The sequence below is a fragment of the Mesoplodon mirus genome (assembly GCF_964341445.2).
Source record: "Mesoplodon mirus genome assembly, chromosome: 18".
NCBI lineage: Eukaryota > Metazoa > Chordata > Mammalia > Artiodactyla > Ziphiidae > Mesoplodon > Mesoplodon mirus.
The window spans coordinates 60,228,668-60,246,981 of NC_138994.1; the positions used below are offsets into that span (position 1 = coordinate 60,228,668).

The 18,314-nt window shown below is 36.3% G+C and overlaps 1 protein-coding gene across 2 annotated transcripts in view; it reads right to left on the reverse strand.

The window, feature by feature from the left end:
- USP32 (ubiquitin specific peptidase 32) overlaps nt 1–18,314 on the reverse strand; it is a 210,352-nt gene that overhangs the window by 72,001 nt on the left and 120,037 nt on the right. For both annotated transcript variants that reach the window (XM_082603170.1, XM_082603169.1), the window contains exons 5-7: nt 17,342–17,501; nt 2,611–2,742; nt 397–504 (exon numbers count right to left, since the gene is read on the reverse strand). In XM_082603170.1, coding sequence (XP_082459296.1) covers nt 397–504; nt 2,611–2,742; nt 17,342–17,501 — 400 coding nt within the window. The remainder of the gene's footprint in view (nt 1–396; nt 505–2,610; nt 2,743–17,341; nt 17,502–18,314) is intronic.

An 18,314-nucleotide genomic window follows, 5' to 3' on the forward strand; every position in this document is an offset into this window, starting at 1 on the left:
CACTTTGCTAATAAAATATTAATGTATTCAAGTGACAGAAAATAAGTTATACTTCAAGTCATACAAGACACAAAATTCTCTATAGACTACCAGAAAATATTTTCTAAATGTGTAACATTTTCAAATACATTATGACTGATGTAGTTCATTTATCATGAACTGCACATTCATCAGGAAAAATCAACCCCGTTACTAATGACAAATCACAAATCACTCCACAGAAAATAGGTGACTGAATCCTTACAGCGACCTCAGTAAAACCTCAACATGAGACTGCTATTTGCCAGAGTAATGAAAATTCAAGCCTCAATCCACAGATGATTTTTATAGGAATGAATGCTGATTTTTTTTTGCTGTATAGTTTGTAAATTTTGTGACAATGTTTAACACACTTACATTTTTGTCTTTCAGCCAGGGGTCCTCTGCAACAGGCTGATAACCCACAGGATATCTCCTTAAAATCTATGTGATTGTCACGATTTTCATCAAAAGCATTAAACAAACCTGTAAAATAGGAAGACAATGTAAATCACAACAAACTTCCTAATGTTAATAATGACATGTTTATGAAAGGAGGCATGACTCCCACAAACTGACTGAATTAAAAAAAAAAAAGTTTATCAGTAGTTCCCATTGTCCTAGGAAGTATTTCTCTTTTTCCTGGTATAATTATAAAACTTAACTTACTAGCAGAAAATACATTACTATCATTTAGTGTTTGGTTTTGTTTGCCTGCCTGTCTCTATCTTATATCAATTCCTATAGCTAAAAATGACTTCAGCATGTAAAAAATAAAAATCAGTTTAAAAAATCAAGAACTGGGGCTTCCCTGGTGGCGCAGTGGTTGAGAGTCCGCCTGCCGACGCAGGGGACACAGGTTCGTGGCCTGGTCCGGGAAGATCCCACATGCCGCGGAGCGGCTGGGCCCGTGAGCCATGGCCGCTGAGCCTGCGCGTCCAGAGCCTGTGTTCCGCAATGGGAGAGGCCACAACAGTGAGAGGCCTGCGTGCCGAAAAAAAAAAAAAAAAAAAAAAAAAAAAAAAATCAAGAACTGAAAAAAAATGTCAGAGATCACAATTATCCTTATTTGGAAAGACTAAGAAGAAAAAGGAGAAAAGAAGAAAAGTTGAACTGCGTATCAAAGATATACTGTGTTGTTATTAATAAGCTCCATTAAGCTCTTTCATGAAGCAAAGAAAAATAACACACTATATTACCAAAGAAAGAAATTCTGTACTGCAGTCTTCTTTGTATTACTTAATATTTATAAATATTTTAAAATTCAGAAATAAAAGGGAATTTATAATATAATCCTGTGGTTTTCAAACTTTTTGTAAAAAATAGAAATGGAATAATTTTGTTTTCAAATAAAATGACTTATCACTCTCCAGTTCTAGAAAGGTAAAAACACAACTGCACCTTTTTTTTTTTTTTTTTTTTTTTTTTGCGGTACGCGGGCCTCTCACCGCTGCGGCCTCTCCCGTTGCGGAGCACAGGCTCCGGACGCGCAGGCCCAGCGGCCATGGCTCACAGGCCCAGCCGCTCCGCGGCATGTGGGATCCCCCCAGACCGGGGCACGAACCCGCGTCCCCTGCATCGGCAGGCGGACTCGCAACCACTGCGCCACCAGGGAAGCCCCTACAACTGCACCTTTGAAGTAGGTACAAGCCCTATCTGTTCTGGCTCCCCTAACAGGTATTTCTGAAATACACTGGGAATGCGAAGAATACAGATTTTCTGTAAGACTATACTTCTGTGCCCTCAGTTTAAAGAGTAGAAAATCAAAGCTAGAAGTAGTTACATGACTTGCCAAAAGTTAGAAAAGTTTAAAAAGGTCTGAACCGGAAGCAGAACCCAAGTATTCAGATTCCAAATATGGTTTTTGTGATATCACCAACAACTACCCTTTGCATTACTAACTTATTTTTTAAAGTTATAGCAATGAAAAGTTTAGGGCTAAGTGGGGAACATAGAGATGGTCCAGTCTAGTGGTTTCTTAATCTTTTTGGGGCAGGGGAAGGAGGGAGGGATACAACAGTGGAACCTTCTTCCTTTTTTTTTTTTTTTTTTTGGTGCCACGCCACATGGCTTGCAGGATCTTAGTTCCCCAACCAGGGACTGAACCTGGGCCCTCAGCAGTGAAAGTGCAGAGTCCTAACCACTGGACCGCCAGGGAATTCCCCAGTGGAACCTTCTTATGTAAAAGAAAAACAGTGGAGGCTCTTGAGGTGAGGGAAGAGGTGGGGCTATGTGTGGAAACCTAGAGCTTTGCCTGCTCAGTGGCCACCCCCCTAATCCCTGCACCAGATGCTGAGGCACCTCACTGGAGTACAGTTTTGTAACCACCGTCTCGGTCAAAACGTTTTATATATATGAGAATGTACAGGTGAGAGAGCAAAACTAACTTATGCAAGGCTACATAGATAGACTAGGAAGCTCAAGACTATAATTCCCAATTTAGTTTTTTTTCCCACTGAACTACACTATTTGCAAGACTCTTGCAAACTTGTCACATTATAGCCTTTTAGAGTTAAGATGTATTGGTTAGAAATAAAAGATGGTCTTATGTATGTTTAGCAAGGAACAATGTAGAAATAGAATGATACCTACCTTCACTTAGAGATGGACAAATTGGTGGTGAAACCAATGGGCCAAATGTCTCTAAATCAAATCGTCCAGTTCGGGATTGAGCCTTCAGCAACCAATAGCGTTTCTCCAGATCAATGATGTCTGATTCCTCCACTGAGAGTCAAATCAAACAAGATTATAAAACCTCAGCCTTCTCTTCTGGGCAGTTAGTTCATCCTGATAATGTAACTTCTAAGGATATATTTTAATTTCCCAGTTAAATTGCTAAAAATTACCTAAAACAAAACTCTGAAAGACAAATACATTATATTTAAAATGGAATGAAAATTAAATTCAAATTAACATATAAGAAACTTTAAAATGGAAAAAAATTTTTTTTTGCAGTTCCCCATTTAAATCCAATATGTAAAACAGGAAACAACTGAGACCTTTCTTTATGGCTTCCCACACCATTTTTATCTGTACTCATTTTTGGTAATTTTCAATCTGTATCTTGGATTTAGTGATTCTATATACGTATTCTCTCCTGGCTACACTATAAACATCCTAATAGCAGGATCCCATGTCTGATCCATCCTGTCGATATGGTAACTACACACATTCAATACTTATTAAATAAATGAAAATGAACGTGACAAAAGATGTTATAAGTAATAAAGTCAATAAATAAGACAGAGGGTAGAACAGGATTTATAATGTGATAGGTAATAGGGGCATCATGAAAACATGAACATCTTTTTCTCCTCATTCATCAGAAGATGTATTTAAAAAAAAAATCACAGGTAAACTCCAACTATGGTTACATTCTATATGTGCATTGTTTTTTTTTTCCCCTCCAAGGAACTAAAGTAAGATTTGGAAAACAAACAAGGTGAGTCTTTCCATTACCCTGGCTTTCTGCCTGCAGCCTCTTCCCAGACCTTGGCAAGGTATGAGGAACCTAAGCAGTGAAATTTCACTGAGTTAAGAATAGAACTTGTTGTTCAGGGAGGTTGAGGTAGTTCAAGTTTACAGGGCAGAATACTGGAGAGGAAAGAGTTATGTAGAGAAAGAGCTCCAGAAATATGAACAGGAGTCTTGCTGAGTTTTGGCAGAGTACTAAGCTATGTATGCATAGAGTGAAATTCATTGAGGCTGGACTAGGAGATGCCTAAGTTCTGACCAGCCAGAGCAGAGATACCTTGTTGAACACTGGGAGCATTCACAGACTCAGAGGGTCACTTAATCAGTAGGGGAAAAACTAACTCTTAGAGTGAAGGCTACTCCAGACTTGCCCCCAAAAAACTTTAAAAAAAATTCTAGAAAATATCAACCTGATCCAAAAATAACTGCCTATCAAAACAAAACAAACTTCCTATTTTAAAGGATGACAACAGAATCCATTAGCCATATAACATTCATAATGTCTAGCATCCAATATATATATATATATATATATATATATATATATATATATATATATATATATATATACATAAAACAGCGGGAAAAAGCGATCCAAAACCAGGATAAAAACCAGTCAATAGAAAAAGCCATAGAAATAACAGAGATGATGGAATTAGCAGACAAGGCTTTAAAACATCCATTATAAATATCTCCAGAATTTAAGGAAAACCATGACTATACTGAAGAGAAACGGAAACTATTAAAAAAAAAAGTACCAAATGAAACTACTAGAGATGAAGAGTACAATACAATCATCCCTTGGTATCCATAAGAGATTGGTTCCAGGACCCCCATGGATACCAAAATCCAAGGACGCTCAAGGCCCTTATATAAAATGGTGTAGTATTTGCATATACCCAACGCACATCCTCCTGTATACTTTAAATCATCTCTAGATTACTTATAATACCTAATAAAATGTAAATGCTATATAAACAGTTGCTGGTGCGTGGCAAATTCAAGTTTTGCTTTTTGGAACTTTCTGGAAAAAATTTTTTTCAAATATTTTCAATCCCCAATTGGTTGAATCTGTGGATGCTAAATCTGTGGATATGGAGGGTCAACTGTACTTGAAATTTTAAAAATTCATGGGAGATTAACTGCAGATTAAAAAATACAGAGGAAAGGTCAGTGAACCTGAAGACTGAGCAATAGAAACTATCCAAATGGAAGCATAAGGAGAAAAAAAAGACTGAAAAGATTAGTAGACTCTTAGTGACCTGTAAGACAATACCAAAAGTATAGCATACATGTTACTGGGGTCCCAGAAAAGAGTGGGCAGAAAATATTTAAAACAAATAACAGCTGAAAACATTTCAAATTTGATTAAAATCATAATCCCATAGATCCAGAAGTTCAGTGAAACTTGTGCAAGGAAAATTCAAGGAAAACCAAACCAAGGCCAGACACGATGCAATTGCTGATAAAGTAAAAATCTTAAAAGCAGCATGAGAGGCGAGAAAAGATACATTCCAAACACAGGAACTAAGATAAGCAATGATTTCTCTTCGGAAACAAGGGAGCCAGAAGATTAATGGGGGGAGAAAAGGGTTTGAAAGGAGAAAAAAAACCCCTGTTAACCTCAAATTCTATATCCTATGAAAATATCCTTCAAAAACAAAGGCAAAATAAAGTATTTTTTGGACAAACAAAAGCTGAGAGAATTCATCAACAGCAGAACAGTACCAAAAGGAATGTTAAAGGATGTTCTTCAGACTAAATTAAATGATACCAGATGGAAATCAGTATCTACACAGAGCAATGATAAAAACAGGAAACACCCAGCCCATAATATCCATCTGATATCATTAATCATGACAGATTTTGGATAGAAGTTTAGTTGAGCTTTGGTTAGACTAAGTTTACCTCTAGTTCAAATGTTCTGAAGGTGAGCTCAGATTTCTATTCAGGAGAGCTCAGAAACTGCTAGTTTTTGAAACTGGAGATCTATAAACTCCATCCTGAAGGCTGCATACATGTTTGTATAAATATGTTTTATTAGAACACAACAATGCCATTTACTTACATATAGTTTATGGTTGCTAATGTGTTACAATGGCAGAGTTGAGTAATTGTAACAAAGAGCCATATGGCCTACAAGTCTGAAATATTAGCTATTTGCCTTTTAAAGACAATGTTTGTCAATCCCTGTGTTGAAACTGCGTAACCACAGGACTTCAAGGCTGCAACTCCATGAAATGACAGCAGCTCAGGACCACAGAGCCTTAAGATCGCAACCTTCAAGATGTTGAGACTTCAAAATTACGAGCTCATGAAACTGCCTAACCCCAGTCTCAGCAAAATTTCCACAGGACAGAATTACGGGGTGGAGACGATTATCTTTGCACTTGCGGTTCCTTCAGATTTAAATCTGAAACGGGCTTTTCAAAGTTTGGCTGGCTTCTCATTATCCCAGCAAAGACTGTCCTCAGGCAGGCTCACTCTTCTGGCAGCCTTAGCCCCAGTCTCAGCCTCTGGCCTCAGAAATGAAAGCACCTTTATATCCTTTGATTACCTAGGAAGCACTTGTCCCTCTGGAGTTCAGTTTTGTTTTGTTTTTAAAAATTTCTTTGTATTGATATGTCTTCAGTGGCTTTAAAGATTATGATTGTTTGGTTTACGTAGTGATTTCGTGTTATTAAAATGGGAATGAAGATCCTTCATGTCTTTCTACTTCCCAACCTAAAGTAGAACCCTTCTCCTGTTATTTAACATGATTCTGAAAATTCTCACCAATGCAATAAGATACGAATATGAAGTATAATGTTAGAAAATAAGCAAGGTTATTATTTGCATATAAGTAGAATGCATTCCAAAAAACTCAAAGAGAAAACATTTAAAAATTATAATTGAGGGCTTCCCTGGTGGCACAGTGGTTGAGAGTCCGCCTGCCGATGCAGGGGACACGGGTTCGTGCCCTGGTCCGGGAAGATCCCACATGCCACAGAGCGGCTGGGCCCGTGAGCCATGGCCGCTGAGCCTGCGCGTCCGGAGCCTGTGCTCCGCAACGGGAGAGGCCACAACAGTGAGAGGCCTGTGTACCGCAAAAAAAAAAAAAAAAAAAAAAATTATAATTGAGTTTAAAAACCTGTAGGGATATAAAATAAATATATAAAAATCAATGTTTTTCCTATATCTCATTAATAACATGTAAGAAAATATAAAAGAGAAAAAGCATAACAATAATAGCAATTTCCCCACAAGAAACAAATATCCAAAAATAAAAGTCAGTTAAGAAAATGGGGGTCAGATTATATAGGCCACTGTAAGGACTTTGATTTTAAGTGAAATTGTGAACCAATGGAGGATCTAAAGCAGAGGAGTGACATGATCCAACCTACAGGATCACTCTTGACTGCTGAGTTAAGAATAGCCTAGTGGGCAGCTAAGAACAGAAGTGAGTTTAAATCATCAATATACGAAATTAAAAAGCATTAAGACTACAATAAATTAACAAGTATAAGACAGACAATTCATAAAAAGGGGGGAAGTTAATTTCACTAAGAATAAAAACATCATTTCAGAAGAAAAATTTAAGCAGAATCATGCTACTTTTCTGCTTCAAAACTTTTTTAACACTCTTCTCGCAAGATACCTGCATGGCTATTACAATTCTTTCAGATCTTTACTCGATGTCACATTCTCGGATCTTCTAAACTGCACCCCATCCAATGATGCTCCTCCATCCCTCTTCCCTGCTTTACTTTGTTCCCTAAGACTTATTTGTTTTGTTTGTTGTTTCCTCCAACTAGAACATATGCTCCTTGTAGGCAGGCTTTTTGGTCTATTTTATTCATTGCTATATTCTAAAACTTAGAATAATATCTGGTACATTTTGAGCACTCCAGAAATATTTTTTTAATGGACAAGTAGCTTACAAGTTACCTGGCAAGACAAGAACAATGTATTTTAAATTTTTAGTGATTTCAAAGTATTCATTCTTACTCTATTCCTTAGCAGTTTTGGTTTTTCTGTCTTTCTTTCTTTTTTTTTTTTTTTAAGTTTTTTTGGCTGTGCTGCACAGCTTGAGGGATTTTAGTTCCCCGACCAGGGTTTGAACCCAGGCCACTGCAGTGAAAGTGCTGAGTCTTAACCACTAGACCACCAGGGAATTCCCATAGTTTTCTTTTCTTTTTCTTTTTTTTTTTTTAAACAGAAGTATCTACTTCAAATACCCAGATGACTGAATTTATTTAAGAGGAATAATTTAAAATTTTAGCAATAGGGAGAGTAATCACAGGAGTTTGATATATAAATTGAGCATTACTGCCTCATTTTCCTAAATAAGATGTCTGTTTACTCCTTTTATGATGTGAAAGGAAGAAAGAAAGAGAAATCTCTTCTGTTCCTCCAGAGAAACAGTTTTCTCAAACTCTAAATTTTCTTCCAAGTAGTAGATCTGCAGATTAAAAATATCTGACACTGAAACCAAAGGTAGAAGACAGAAACTATGTTCTCATTTTTATACATCTAGGTACTGAGCATATAATGGGTATTCAATGAGTACTTCTGATCAGTTGGTGTTTAGTTAATACACTAAATTAGAACACAGAAAATTCACATCAACTTCCTCCCAAATGTTTTTACCTTTGAAAACTAAGTTCATTAATCTTAAACAACACAATTTTTTTTGTTGAAGTAGAAATGTGGAAAGACAAGTATATTTAGAAGACAAAAATGATCAGATTGGTTATGGCTACAGTTCCCTTTTAAGTTTATGTGATCTATTCATTTATAGTTACAGACTGTAATTTGTTAATCAAATATTTGCAAAAGCATGCTAAAGTAAATTATATATATTATCATTACCCAAACATTTTACACGAGTTGGCAGCTGAACCGCTGAGAAGAGGAAAGATAGCTAACCTTATTTTCACTTAAAGAAGTTAGAGGTTAACAACTGCAGTAGTTACTCTATTTGCAATTCATAAATAAATATCAAAACTTATCCTTTACTAGCTAAATGGGAATGAATTTATCACCCACCTATTGGTATAATATTTTCTGGTTCACAACAGCAGCATACTATATTCCCAACATTCTAAATAGTTCTTGGCCTGCCCTTTGGGCCATCCTAATCAAGTCCCACCTTACCGGAGGCTCCAGCTGCAGAAATTGCTCTTTAATGCCAGAACTGGATTCTTATTTAAAAACAAAAACAAAGCCAAGCAAAATATCCAAGTATTTTCAAACAGTAACACAGTTCTTTAACATTTGTGAGGAAGCAACCTGTTCTCAAAAGCAATGACCTTCTGCGATCTATTTTAAGGCTTACATCATTTACAACCAGATAAGAGGACAATGAAGGAGGGACATGCAGATTTACTAGGCAGTTTATGGCCTAAGAATCACGGAAGTACTTTTCTCTTACTGAAAGGAGGTTTTAACATTGCAAACTAAAATGTGGCAAGGGAATATAATAATATGCATATTTTTAGTTGAGATAATAAATGCTAAAATAAAGCATTTGAGTTATATAAATTTGACTTAGATAAGAAAAGAAAACCAATCAAAATGAGTTCAATGGCCCTAAAATTAGCCCAAAATACTACATTAATTACCTCAGTATCCAGATTCTACTACTTAAAAGAAATCACTCTTATGATACATTTTAGGGAAACTCTAAAAAACATATTTACAAGAAAGAGTTAGCACACATATTTTCTTCCAAATAATATAGCTAAACTCTATGAAAAGATGATTACCATTAAGGAAAAAAACTCTCAATTAGTTCTTAAAACATAGTTCTTAAAATCTTAGTTCTTCTAATTACCTATTTCACTGTTGGTAAATGGGGAATCATTCAGTGACCATGCCTGGATCAAATGAAGTTAATTATTAAAGAGAAATTTAAAACAATAATCATTTGAAGGTATCCCAAGGGGGAAAAAAAGGAAATTGGAAAAGTGAAGCTGCAAGATTGTCTGAAGTGAGTCTGAGGAAGATGGTTCACCACAACCACAACTATCACATGACCACCTCCTTTTACCTGCAATTACAAGCTGCTCATGAAAGATTAAAGAAAAAAATGACTGTGTGTCAATAAACTGTCTTCAAATCCTAAAATGATACTAAGCATGCACTCTGGGGTTCAAACATCCCAATTTTGGCACCTATTAGCCATTTGATCTTGAGAAAGTTTCTTTAACTTCTTGTAGCTGTGGTTTCCTCATATTTAGAATGGAGATAAAATGAACTTCAGAGGTGGCACAAGGATTAAATGAGATAATGTACAAGGAGTATAGTGCCTCCTTTAGTAAGGGCTCAGTCTGTATGTGGTAAATTGGAACCTTCCAAAGCATTTTTGGGGAAAAAAAAAAAAAGTACAGGAGCTATAGTCAAGATCATTTAATATTCTACAAACATTCAATAAAAACATTTTATGTGCTTGACATTGCGCTAAAAATTATAGACATGATTGTGAACAAAATAATTATGTTTAGATTCTAATAGAAGAGAAAATGGGTCATTTTAATCCAGTGTGGAAAGTACAATGAAGGAACAGAGACACAGGGTTTTCAGGGAGCACATAAGCAGTGAGGCCCTAGAAGTCTTGATATTTAAAGAGGTACACACAGAACATCTTAGGGTTGACCAGGGAAAGGAAAACTAGTGTGGCAGAAGAAGGATATTGCAAGCAGAAGTAAAAAAGCATATGTAAAAGTCTCTAGGAAAAACAGGTAGTGATAGGACAGAAAAACAAAAAGAATAATCGTTGTATTCTGCTATAATTCAAAAATAAGGAAGAGGATAACCTATAGAAGGATTTATGCTATGGACACAAGATAAAAGACAAAAACAAGAGAGAACTTTACTTTCCAGTGAGTGACAAAAAAAGAGTGTTAAAGATGGCAGTTCAACCTAGAATTAGTAGACAGTTCGGTTAGAATGTAGACATTTCAAAGGTTAGCATCTAAAGGATAAGCCTTCAATTCAAATTCAAGCAGAGAGATGCCAGACTGTGATTGGATAGGACTATGCATGTACAATAGTAGGGGATTTGATACACTGAACTAAATTTGTAAAAAGCTGATTAAAACAAATTACAATATGAGTTTGTAGTCTGTGGCTCCAAATTCCAACACTATGTGGTGCTAAATAACCATGAACAAAATGGGTGGGGAAAGGCTATTACAAGAAAAAGCCAAATGACTAGTTAGTCTTAGAAAGTAGGATCTTCTTTCAGATATCAATAATAATAATAATAAATTTGTACCAAACTATTTCAAACATTTAACTATACAGAACATGTATATGTTCTCTATATATGTTCTCTGATTCTGAATATCAAAATGTTTAAAAATTAACTTGTCATTAAAAACACTATATATTTGACAAAAAAAGTCTTTTTAGGAAATCTAATCTTAGGTATTTAAACAGCAAATTATACAAGAAAAATATATCAGTCTTGATAAAAATCTGGTTAAGATCTACTCAAGCATAAAAACTTGGACTTTTGGCTAAAGTTCTAATTCAGGGAATTCCCTGGCGGTCCAGTGGTTAGAACTCAGTGCTTTCACTACTGAGGGCCCGGATTCAATCCCTGGTTGGAGAACTAAAATCCTGCAAGGTGGTGCAGCCAAAAATAAGTTCTAGTTCTAATTCAATTTCTTAAAGTTAAATAAAAGGTAAGGTAACAATAGTTTGGAATCTGAAGTTCTAAAAACTGTACTGGCCATGACAAAATCTAAAATCTTGTGTAAATCAAATCAGTTAGTTATTCTAACTCTGTATTGAATACAAATAGTGCCCCAGTTTCATTTGTGATTTACACGAAAGAGAAAAAATTTGATTAAAAATGGCAGTATGTTCAAGTTACTGTGACTTCAAATTTTACTTTATAATTGTATGTGAAAAAGTAATTAAAGGCATCTGCACGCTAACATAAATGTTATTTACAAGTGAAAAATTATAACTCCTCTTTGTTTCCTAGATACCTTGGGTCATTACACAAATTTAAATGGAGTCAGTGATGCTTTAAAATAAATATTTTCTGTTTACTTATAAATCAGTTAATAACATTCTCTATTTTTATCCCACGTTTCCACATTCCTGACACATTATTTGAAAAGTTTAATGTACCAAATATTCTTTGAGTGAAAAAGCCTGCAAAGACATCCACAGAAGCTGAGAATTTATAAATAATATGATAAATCACAGACATCAGAATGTAAACCTACCGATGTCAGAATTTCTGTAAGAAATTTAGCAGTAATTCTGACTTTGTCTTAATGCTTTCATAGGAAAGCCCACTAAGAAAGGAGCCATTTGCTGAAGCCATAAGCAAATGAGTTGTCTGTTGTACTAGTTTATTTTTGTTCTTTATTTTTATAAATTCTAAAATAAAAGAAAGCAAACTGGTAAGAAAAACACTTTCTTCCCACAGACATGGCTGAGTTAATTTTTGTACTGATCTACAGTCCTCTCTTAGAAAACTGCTTGCTCCCAAAACAATTACTCTCTGGAGAAAGTGGGATGAAGCTCACTGACATTCCCAAGCCAAGTGTTCACTAATACAAAAGGATGCAGGGAATTTCTTGATGATCCAGTGGTTAGCACTCCATGCTTCCACTGCAGGGGGCACAGGTTTGATCCCTGGTCAGGGAACTAAGATCCCTCATGCAGCGCATGCAGGGCCCAGCCAAAAAAAAAAAAAAGAGGATGCATATTCATTGTAAAGCACCTACCTATTCTATACCAGGCATAATTCTGAGTCCCTTAAAAAAGGTACTATCTCATGTATTCCTGAAGGGTAGCACCATATACCACCCCAAACATGCCACTTTAGCATAAGGGTTATTTTGAGTTGAAGGCAATTGAGAAGAAGCTGATACAAAAAAGAAGCTCTCCACCTCCCCCTATTAGCCTAATTTATAAAGATGTCTTACCTGCCCTTCTACCAGGAAGAAGTTAATCACCAGAGACCACTCTAGATACTTAGCAACCTGGAGATAGCACCAAAGGAAAGAATCTACATAACAAACCTTATTAACCAGCCATATCAATCAACAGTTTCTCCATGTATTTGCCTTCCCACAATGTGCCATCCCTAGCAGCTCAAAGTCCTTTTCTTTTGTCTTGTCACATCTCCATAAAATTATTGCTCTTTGCTAAGATGCTATATAAGCTCAGGCTGTAACCACCCCTTTGAGTTACTCATCACTGAAACTTCTGGTACATAAGTAAGTTAGTTAAGTATCAATAGTAAGAAAGTAAGCTTATGTTTTTTTCTTGTTATCTGTCTTTGTTAGTCTAATTTAAAGGGCCCCACCCAATGAAATCAAGATAAGTAGAGGAAAATACTTTTCCTTCCCCACTCTCCTTACAACACATCTATGAGGTACAGTTGTATCATTATACCTGTTTTCCAGATGAAAAAAGAAGTTCATAGAGATTAAATTTCCCACAGCTACATGAATAATAAGTAGCAGGGCCAGAGTGTCTGACTCAGAGTCCGAAGAACTCCTAAATACCACATGAGTATTATTTCTCAAAATATAGTTCATGGTCCATCTATATCAGAATTACCCTGGATATCTATTAAAAGTACAGAGTCCTAGGGACCACTGATAAAAACCTTTGAAGACAGAACCAGTAACCTGCACTTTTAATACCCTCTTCAAATAATTCTGAAGCTCAATAAAGGCTAGTAACTACCAATATACAATAGTGGTTTAATAGTTGATTAACTTTTTATTTTGGTGTATTCCTCTTACAAGAAAAAAGGATACAACAAAATTCAGCCAAGAGGTCAGCAATTAAAAATGTTATAGATAACGGAGAAAACTGAAAGCATAGTTTATCTCTTCAAGTTTTTACCACACACTACCAACTTACTTCTATGGCCACCAAGGAAACCAAAGGGTGCATTATAGGAGGAGAAGATAATTAGTTCAGATAGCTTATTCTCTATAGTATTTGAAGTAAGTTAATTTTCTGTAGCTCACATAATTTATCTAACCAAAAATGTTAAAGGTAAGATCTAAGAACAAGTAACTTTGCAACCTTAAGCAGTTCCTTAAATTTACAAATATAATTCATTCTCCCCCTAAAAATGTATGTCTTTATATGAACACTCACATACTATGAAGCTTTTAAACCTTATTCAAACATGATGATTTATCTTGGTCCTTCTCCCTCGTATGGGTTTAGTCCTACAATCCTAAAACAACATATTCTTCCTGCTCACTCCTGGGGAAATCAAATGTTTAAATCAGTACTTAGAATGTAGATGAATAGGATATAAGTCTTGTCCTCAAGGGACTTGTAACTTCAGATGAAAGACAAAGACATTTCCAACTGACTCTAAGGTAAGGCAAAAAGCATCTTAACTGCTTTAATTGAAATGTTAAGTGTGCAGGAATGCAAAGAGAAAAGTGATTAATTCAAACTGCAGAAAAATGGAGAAGGCATGACAGCATCTGAGTTGGGTTTGATGACAAAGTATTTCAATTGTCAAGAACTGAAAGATGGAATGTGTTCTTAAATGAAGGAATATTAGGAGTGATGGTAGATAGGGTAGCTATAAAAGTTCATGGTATAGTCATGGAATATTGACCAGGGCTCTGCAGTTGAAGCAGAGAACATATGTGAGGAGAAACAGGTATGGAAAATTAAGAATAATAAACTAAGAGATTTTAGAGTTATACTAAGGCTTTTAAAACTTTATTCTACAGAAAATGAAAAATTTTCAAAGGTTTCTAAGCAGGGAAATTAAGAATGGTTTTGGGTTTTTTTTTTTTTAACACAAAACAAACCAGAAAACAAAAAACAAAACCAGAAAACTTGTCTTTCACTCTTTCCTATCATTAACATGTAGTCAGATAAATAAGGAAAGCTATCACAATGATGATAGTAGCAGAGAAAGATGTAAGAAATATGGCTGAGTTAAGATTGTTAGGATCTAGGGCTTCCCTGGTGGCGCAGTGGTTAAGAACCTGCCTGCCCATGCAAGACACATGGGTTTGAGCCCTGGCCCGGGAAGATCCCACATGTCGCAGAGCAACTAAGCCTGTGCGCCACAACTACTGAGCCTGAGCTCTAGAGCCTGCAAGCCACAACTACTGAGCCCACGTGCCACAGCTACTGAAGCCTGCGCGCCTAGAGCCCATGCTCCGCAACAAGAGAAGCCACCGCAATGAGAAACCCGTGCACCGCCACAAAGAGTAGCCCCCACTCGCCGCAACTAGAGAAAGCCTGCACACAGCACCAAAAACCCAACACAGCCATAAATAAATAAATAAATAAATAAATTTATATATATATATATATATAAAAGATTGATAGGATCTAATATGAAGCTTGATAAAGAAGTCAAAGGTAACCTCAAATTGGATTTAGTAGAATTACAGATACTAGTAACCAAGATGGAAAAGACAGGAGGCATGGAATCTAAAAAATACAACAAACTAGTGAATATAACAACAACAAAAAAAGTGGACTCACAGATGACACAGAGAACAAACTAGTGGTTACCAGTGAGGGCTTCAGTAGTTGTGGCGCATAGACTCAGCAGTTGTGGCTACTGGGCTCTAGAACGCAGGCTCAGTAGTTGTGGCGCATGGGTTTAGTTGCTCCGCGGCATGTGGGATCCTCCCAGACCAGGACTCAAACCCGTGTCCCCTGCATTGGCAGGCAGACTCTTAACCACTGCACCACCAGGGAAGCCCTGCCCAGCTGAACCTTAGCAAAGAATCCTGCTAAATCATCCCTCTATTCTTGATATCTGATCAAGTTCCACATACCCCATATTTAGTGAATAAGTCTTCAGCCTACTTTTAGCAAGAATTCCCCTACCCTTGATGATTCCTCTTAGTAATTTTCTCTCCACTGACCCCCTCACCTTGCTCCTTGGCTATAAATTACTTGTCCTTATAATATTTGGAGGTAAGACCAATCTCTCTTCCCTATTGCAATATGCTACTGCAAAAGTCTTGAATAAAGTCTTGTTTACCATTTTAACAAATGTCAGAATAATTTTTTCTGTAACATAAGTCATTCAAGGAAAGTAATCACACCTTTAGCCAATAATAATAGAAAAATAATTTACCATACAATCACAAATGAAAGCAAGAGTTCACCAGAATATCCACATGACTGATAACTTAAGTATTACTGTAAGTTAGATAGAGCTTAAAGTAAGTATAAAAAGATTCCCTAATTTTTTATACAAAACAATTTTTTTTAAAAGGCTTTCCTATCAAAAATAAAGGCGGGGGCACTGAAAAGTAGAAACATCAAATTCATTGCCTATTCATGCCAGAATTTATCTGTCAGAACTTCTGGTGACAATGGAATGAAAATGAGAGGGAAAGTAGCTGGTGTATAACTAGAAGCCAACTCATAAATTACATGAACAAATAGACACAAATATCACTTGATACCCAAGGTCCTCTACTCAGTCAACAAATACTTATTTAAGGCTTGACACAGGGTGAATAAAAAAATAATACAGACTCTCTATGATTTAAGAGAGATGACATGTACAAATAAATGGAATGCTATAAATAAATATAATACAAGGACAAAAGTGATAAGTTCATTCAAGAAGGGTACAAAAAAGGTGTTATGAGAGTTCAGAGGAAGGAGAGATGATTTCTCACAGGAAGGCAAGAAAATGTTTTTTGAAAACCAAGCAGACAAGGAAAGATTCTTCCCTAGGGCCTTCAGAAGGAACAAGGCTCTGTTAACACTTTGATTTCAGCTTCCAGAACTGTGAGAGAATACATTTCTGTTTTTTCAGTTTACAGATTGTGGTAATTTGTTACAGCAGCCCTAGGAAACTAATACAGCTTGGTTAAGGACAATTAGTAGAGGGCTATTGTGAAATAGTAATATTGACCCTGGTTCCTGCTAATATTTGCTCTTTGACCAAATTCCTATAATTTCCTGAGTGATAGGAATCTCTGACACAGAGCTCCTAAATTCTTTGCAATTTTCTGGGTGATAGGAATCTTTTGTTTTAATGTCTGAGATGACTTTTGGTAAGCTCTTAGAAAGGGGCTGGTCACTAGAAAGACCAAGCCCTAATTAGAAACTTGGAACTTTCAGCCCCATTCCCCATTCTCTGGAGAGGGAAGATGAACTAGAAATGTAGTTAATAATCAGTCATACTTATGTAATAGCCTGCACAAAAATCCCCAAAGCACAGGGTCTGGAGAGCTTCTAGACTGGTAAACACATCTACATGCCAGAAGAATTGGGGCATCACAGCTCCACAGGGACAGAAGTTCCTGTGTCTGGGGCCCTTCCAGATCCTGCCCTATGTATCTGTTCATCCAGCTGTTCATCTGTATATGAATCAGTAAATGTAACTGTTTCCTGAAGTTCTGTGAACTGTTCTAGTAAATTACCAAACCCAAGGAGGGGGTCATGGGAAGTCTCATTTATAGGTGGTTGGTCAGAAGCACAGGTCACAGTCTGGACTTGGTGTCTGAAGTGGGGAGCAGAGGGGGGCAGTCTTTCGAGACTGAGCCCTAAAACTGTGGGGTCTGTGCTAACCCCAGGTAGACAGTGTCAGACTGAACTGAGACGCAGGACACCCAGCTGGTATCCATAGAGCACTGGAGAATTGCCTGGTGTGGGGAAAAAAAAAACACCCCACACATTTGGAGTACAAAAGTATTCAGTGAGTAGACAAAAAAGAGAGTTTTCCTTTTCAGCGCTATGTACTCAAGCCTCCAGCATTCCATTTTACTATACTCTGCAAGAAAAAACCCCACTGATAAAAGGCATATTCTCATATTCTCGTATTACCAGGCAATTGTATTAAAAAGTGAACAGAACACAATGAAATGCCATTACTTACAATGTGTGACTCCAGCCAGAGTTTGGTAGAAAGTGGGAGTATCACTATCATCAGTGAGGGTCACATATACACCTCCAGACAGTAGCCAACGAGAGAAGGTAAAAGCATCTTTGTTTAGAAGAAGCCAATTTCTAAACTTTTCATAGTTTACCTTTTCACCCTAAAATTAAAACAAGAAAACATAGGTTTAGTCAAATTTTAAGGTACCTACTTGGAACTTATACAACTTGAAATTTGCATTTAATTGACATTTACCCTTCTACCATCTATAAAGGAAGAATTATCTAAATATCACTATATGCTATATACCTGGAGATAAAACTGTTTTCAAAGATAATTGTACTTCAGAACTTTCATTTGCATAAAATCTATATGCTAATTGCAAATTATTTCATCAAGTCATTAAAGCAGTGCATTTCTACTAATAAGTCACATTTTATTTGCTAAGGTATATCCTGAAATCAGTAAACTGAATTTCTTTCAATATTTAATAAAACCAACTTTTCACTTGCTTCATCCCTCTTCTTCAGTACTTCAATTGGTCAGAATTAGCATATTTTAATTAAATATGTATGGAATTTAAATACTCTTTTAAATTTCATTGGCGAATTAAAATCTATCCAGGAGTCCTCCTCCAAAAGACATCACTGAAAACATGTATTCACAAGTCAACTAGAATACAAAAAGAAGCAAGGAGATTTCTATTTCTTTGCTTTCTTTCCAAGTATTTGTCTTGCTAAATCTCTGGAGAAAAAAAGTATCCAGGCTGAGAAAGAACATCATATGGCTGTGTAAGTCAATCTCTTTGACTGGAAGACAAGAGGACCCAGGTAGAGGGAGGGCCAGATGTTTCTATGAGAAAAAAGGCAGAAGCACCCCACATAGAAATACAATGAAGAATGACACTCAGGAGCCTAGCAGCTCTAATCCTGATGGAGATATTAAGGGATACAAATAACTTAGAACCTAAAAG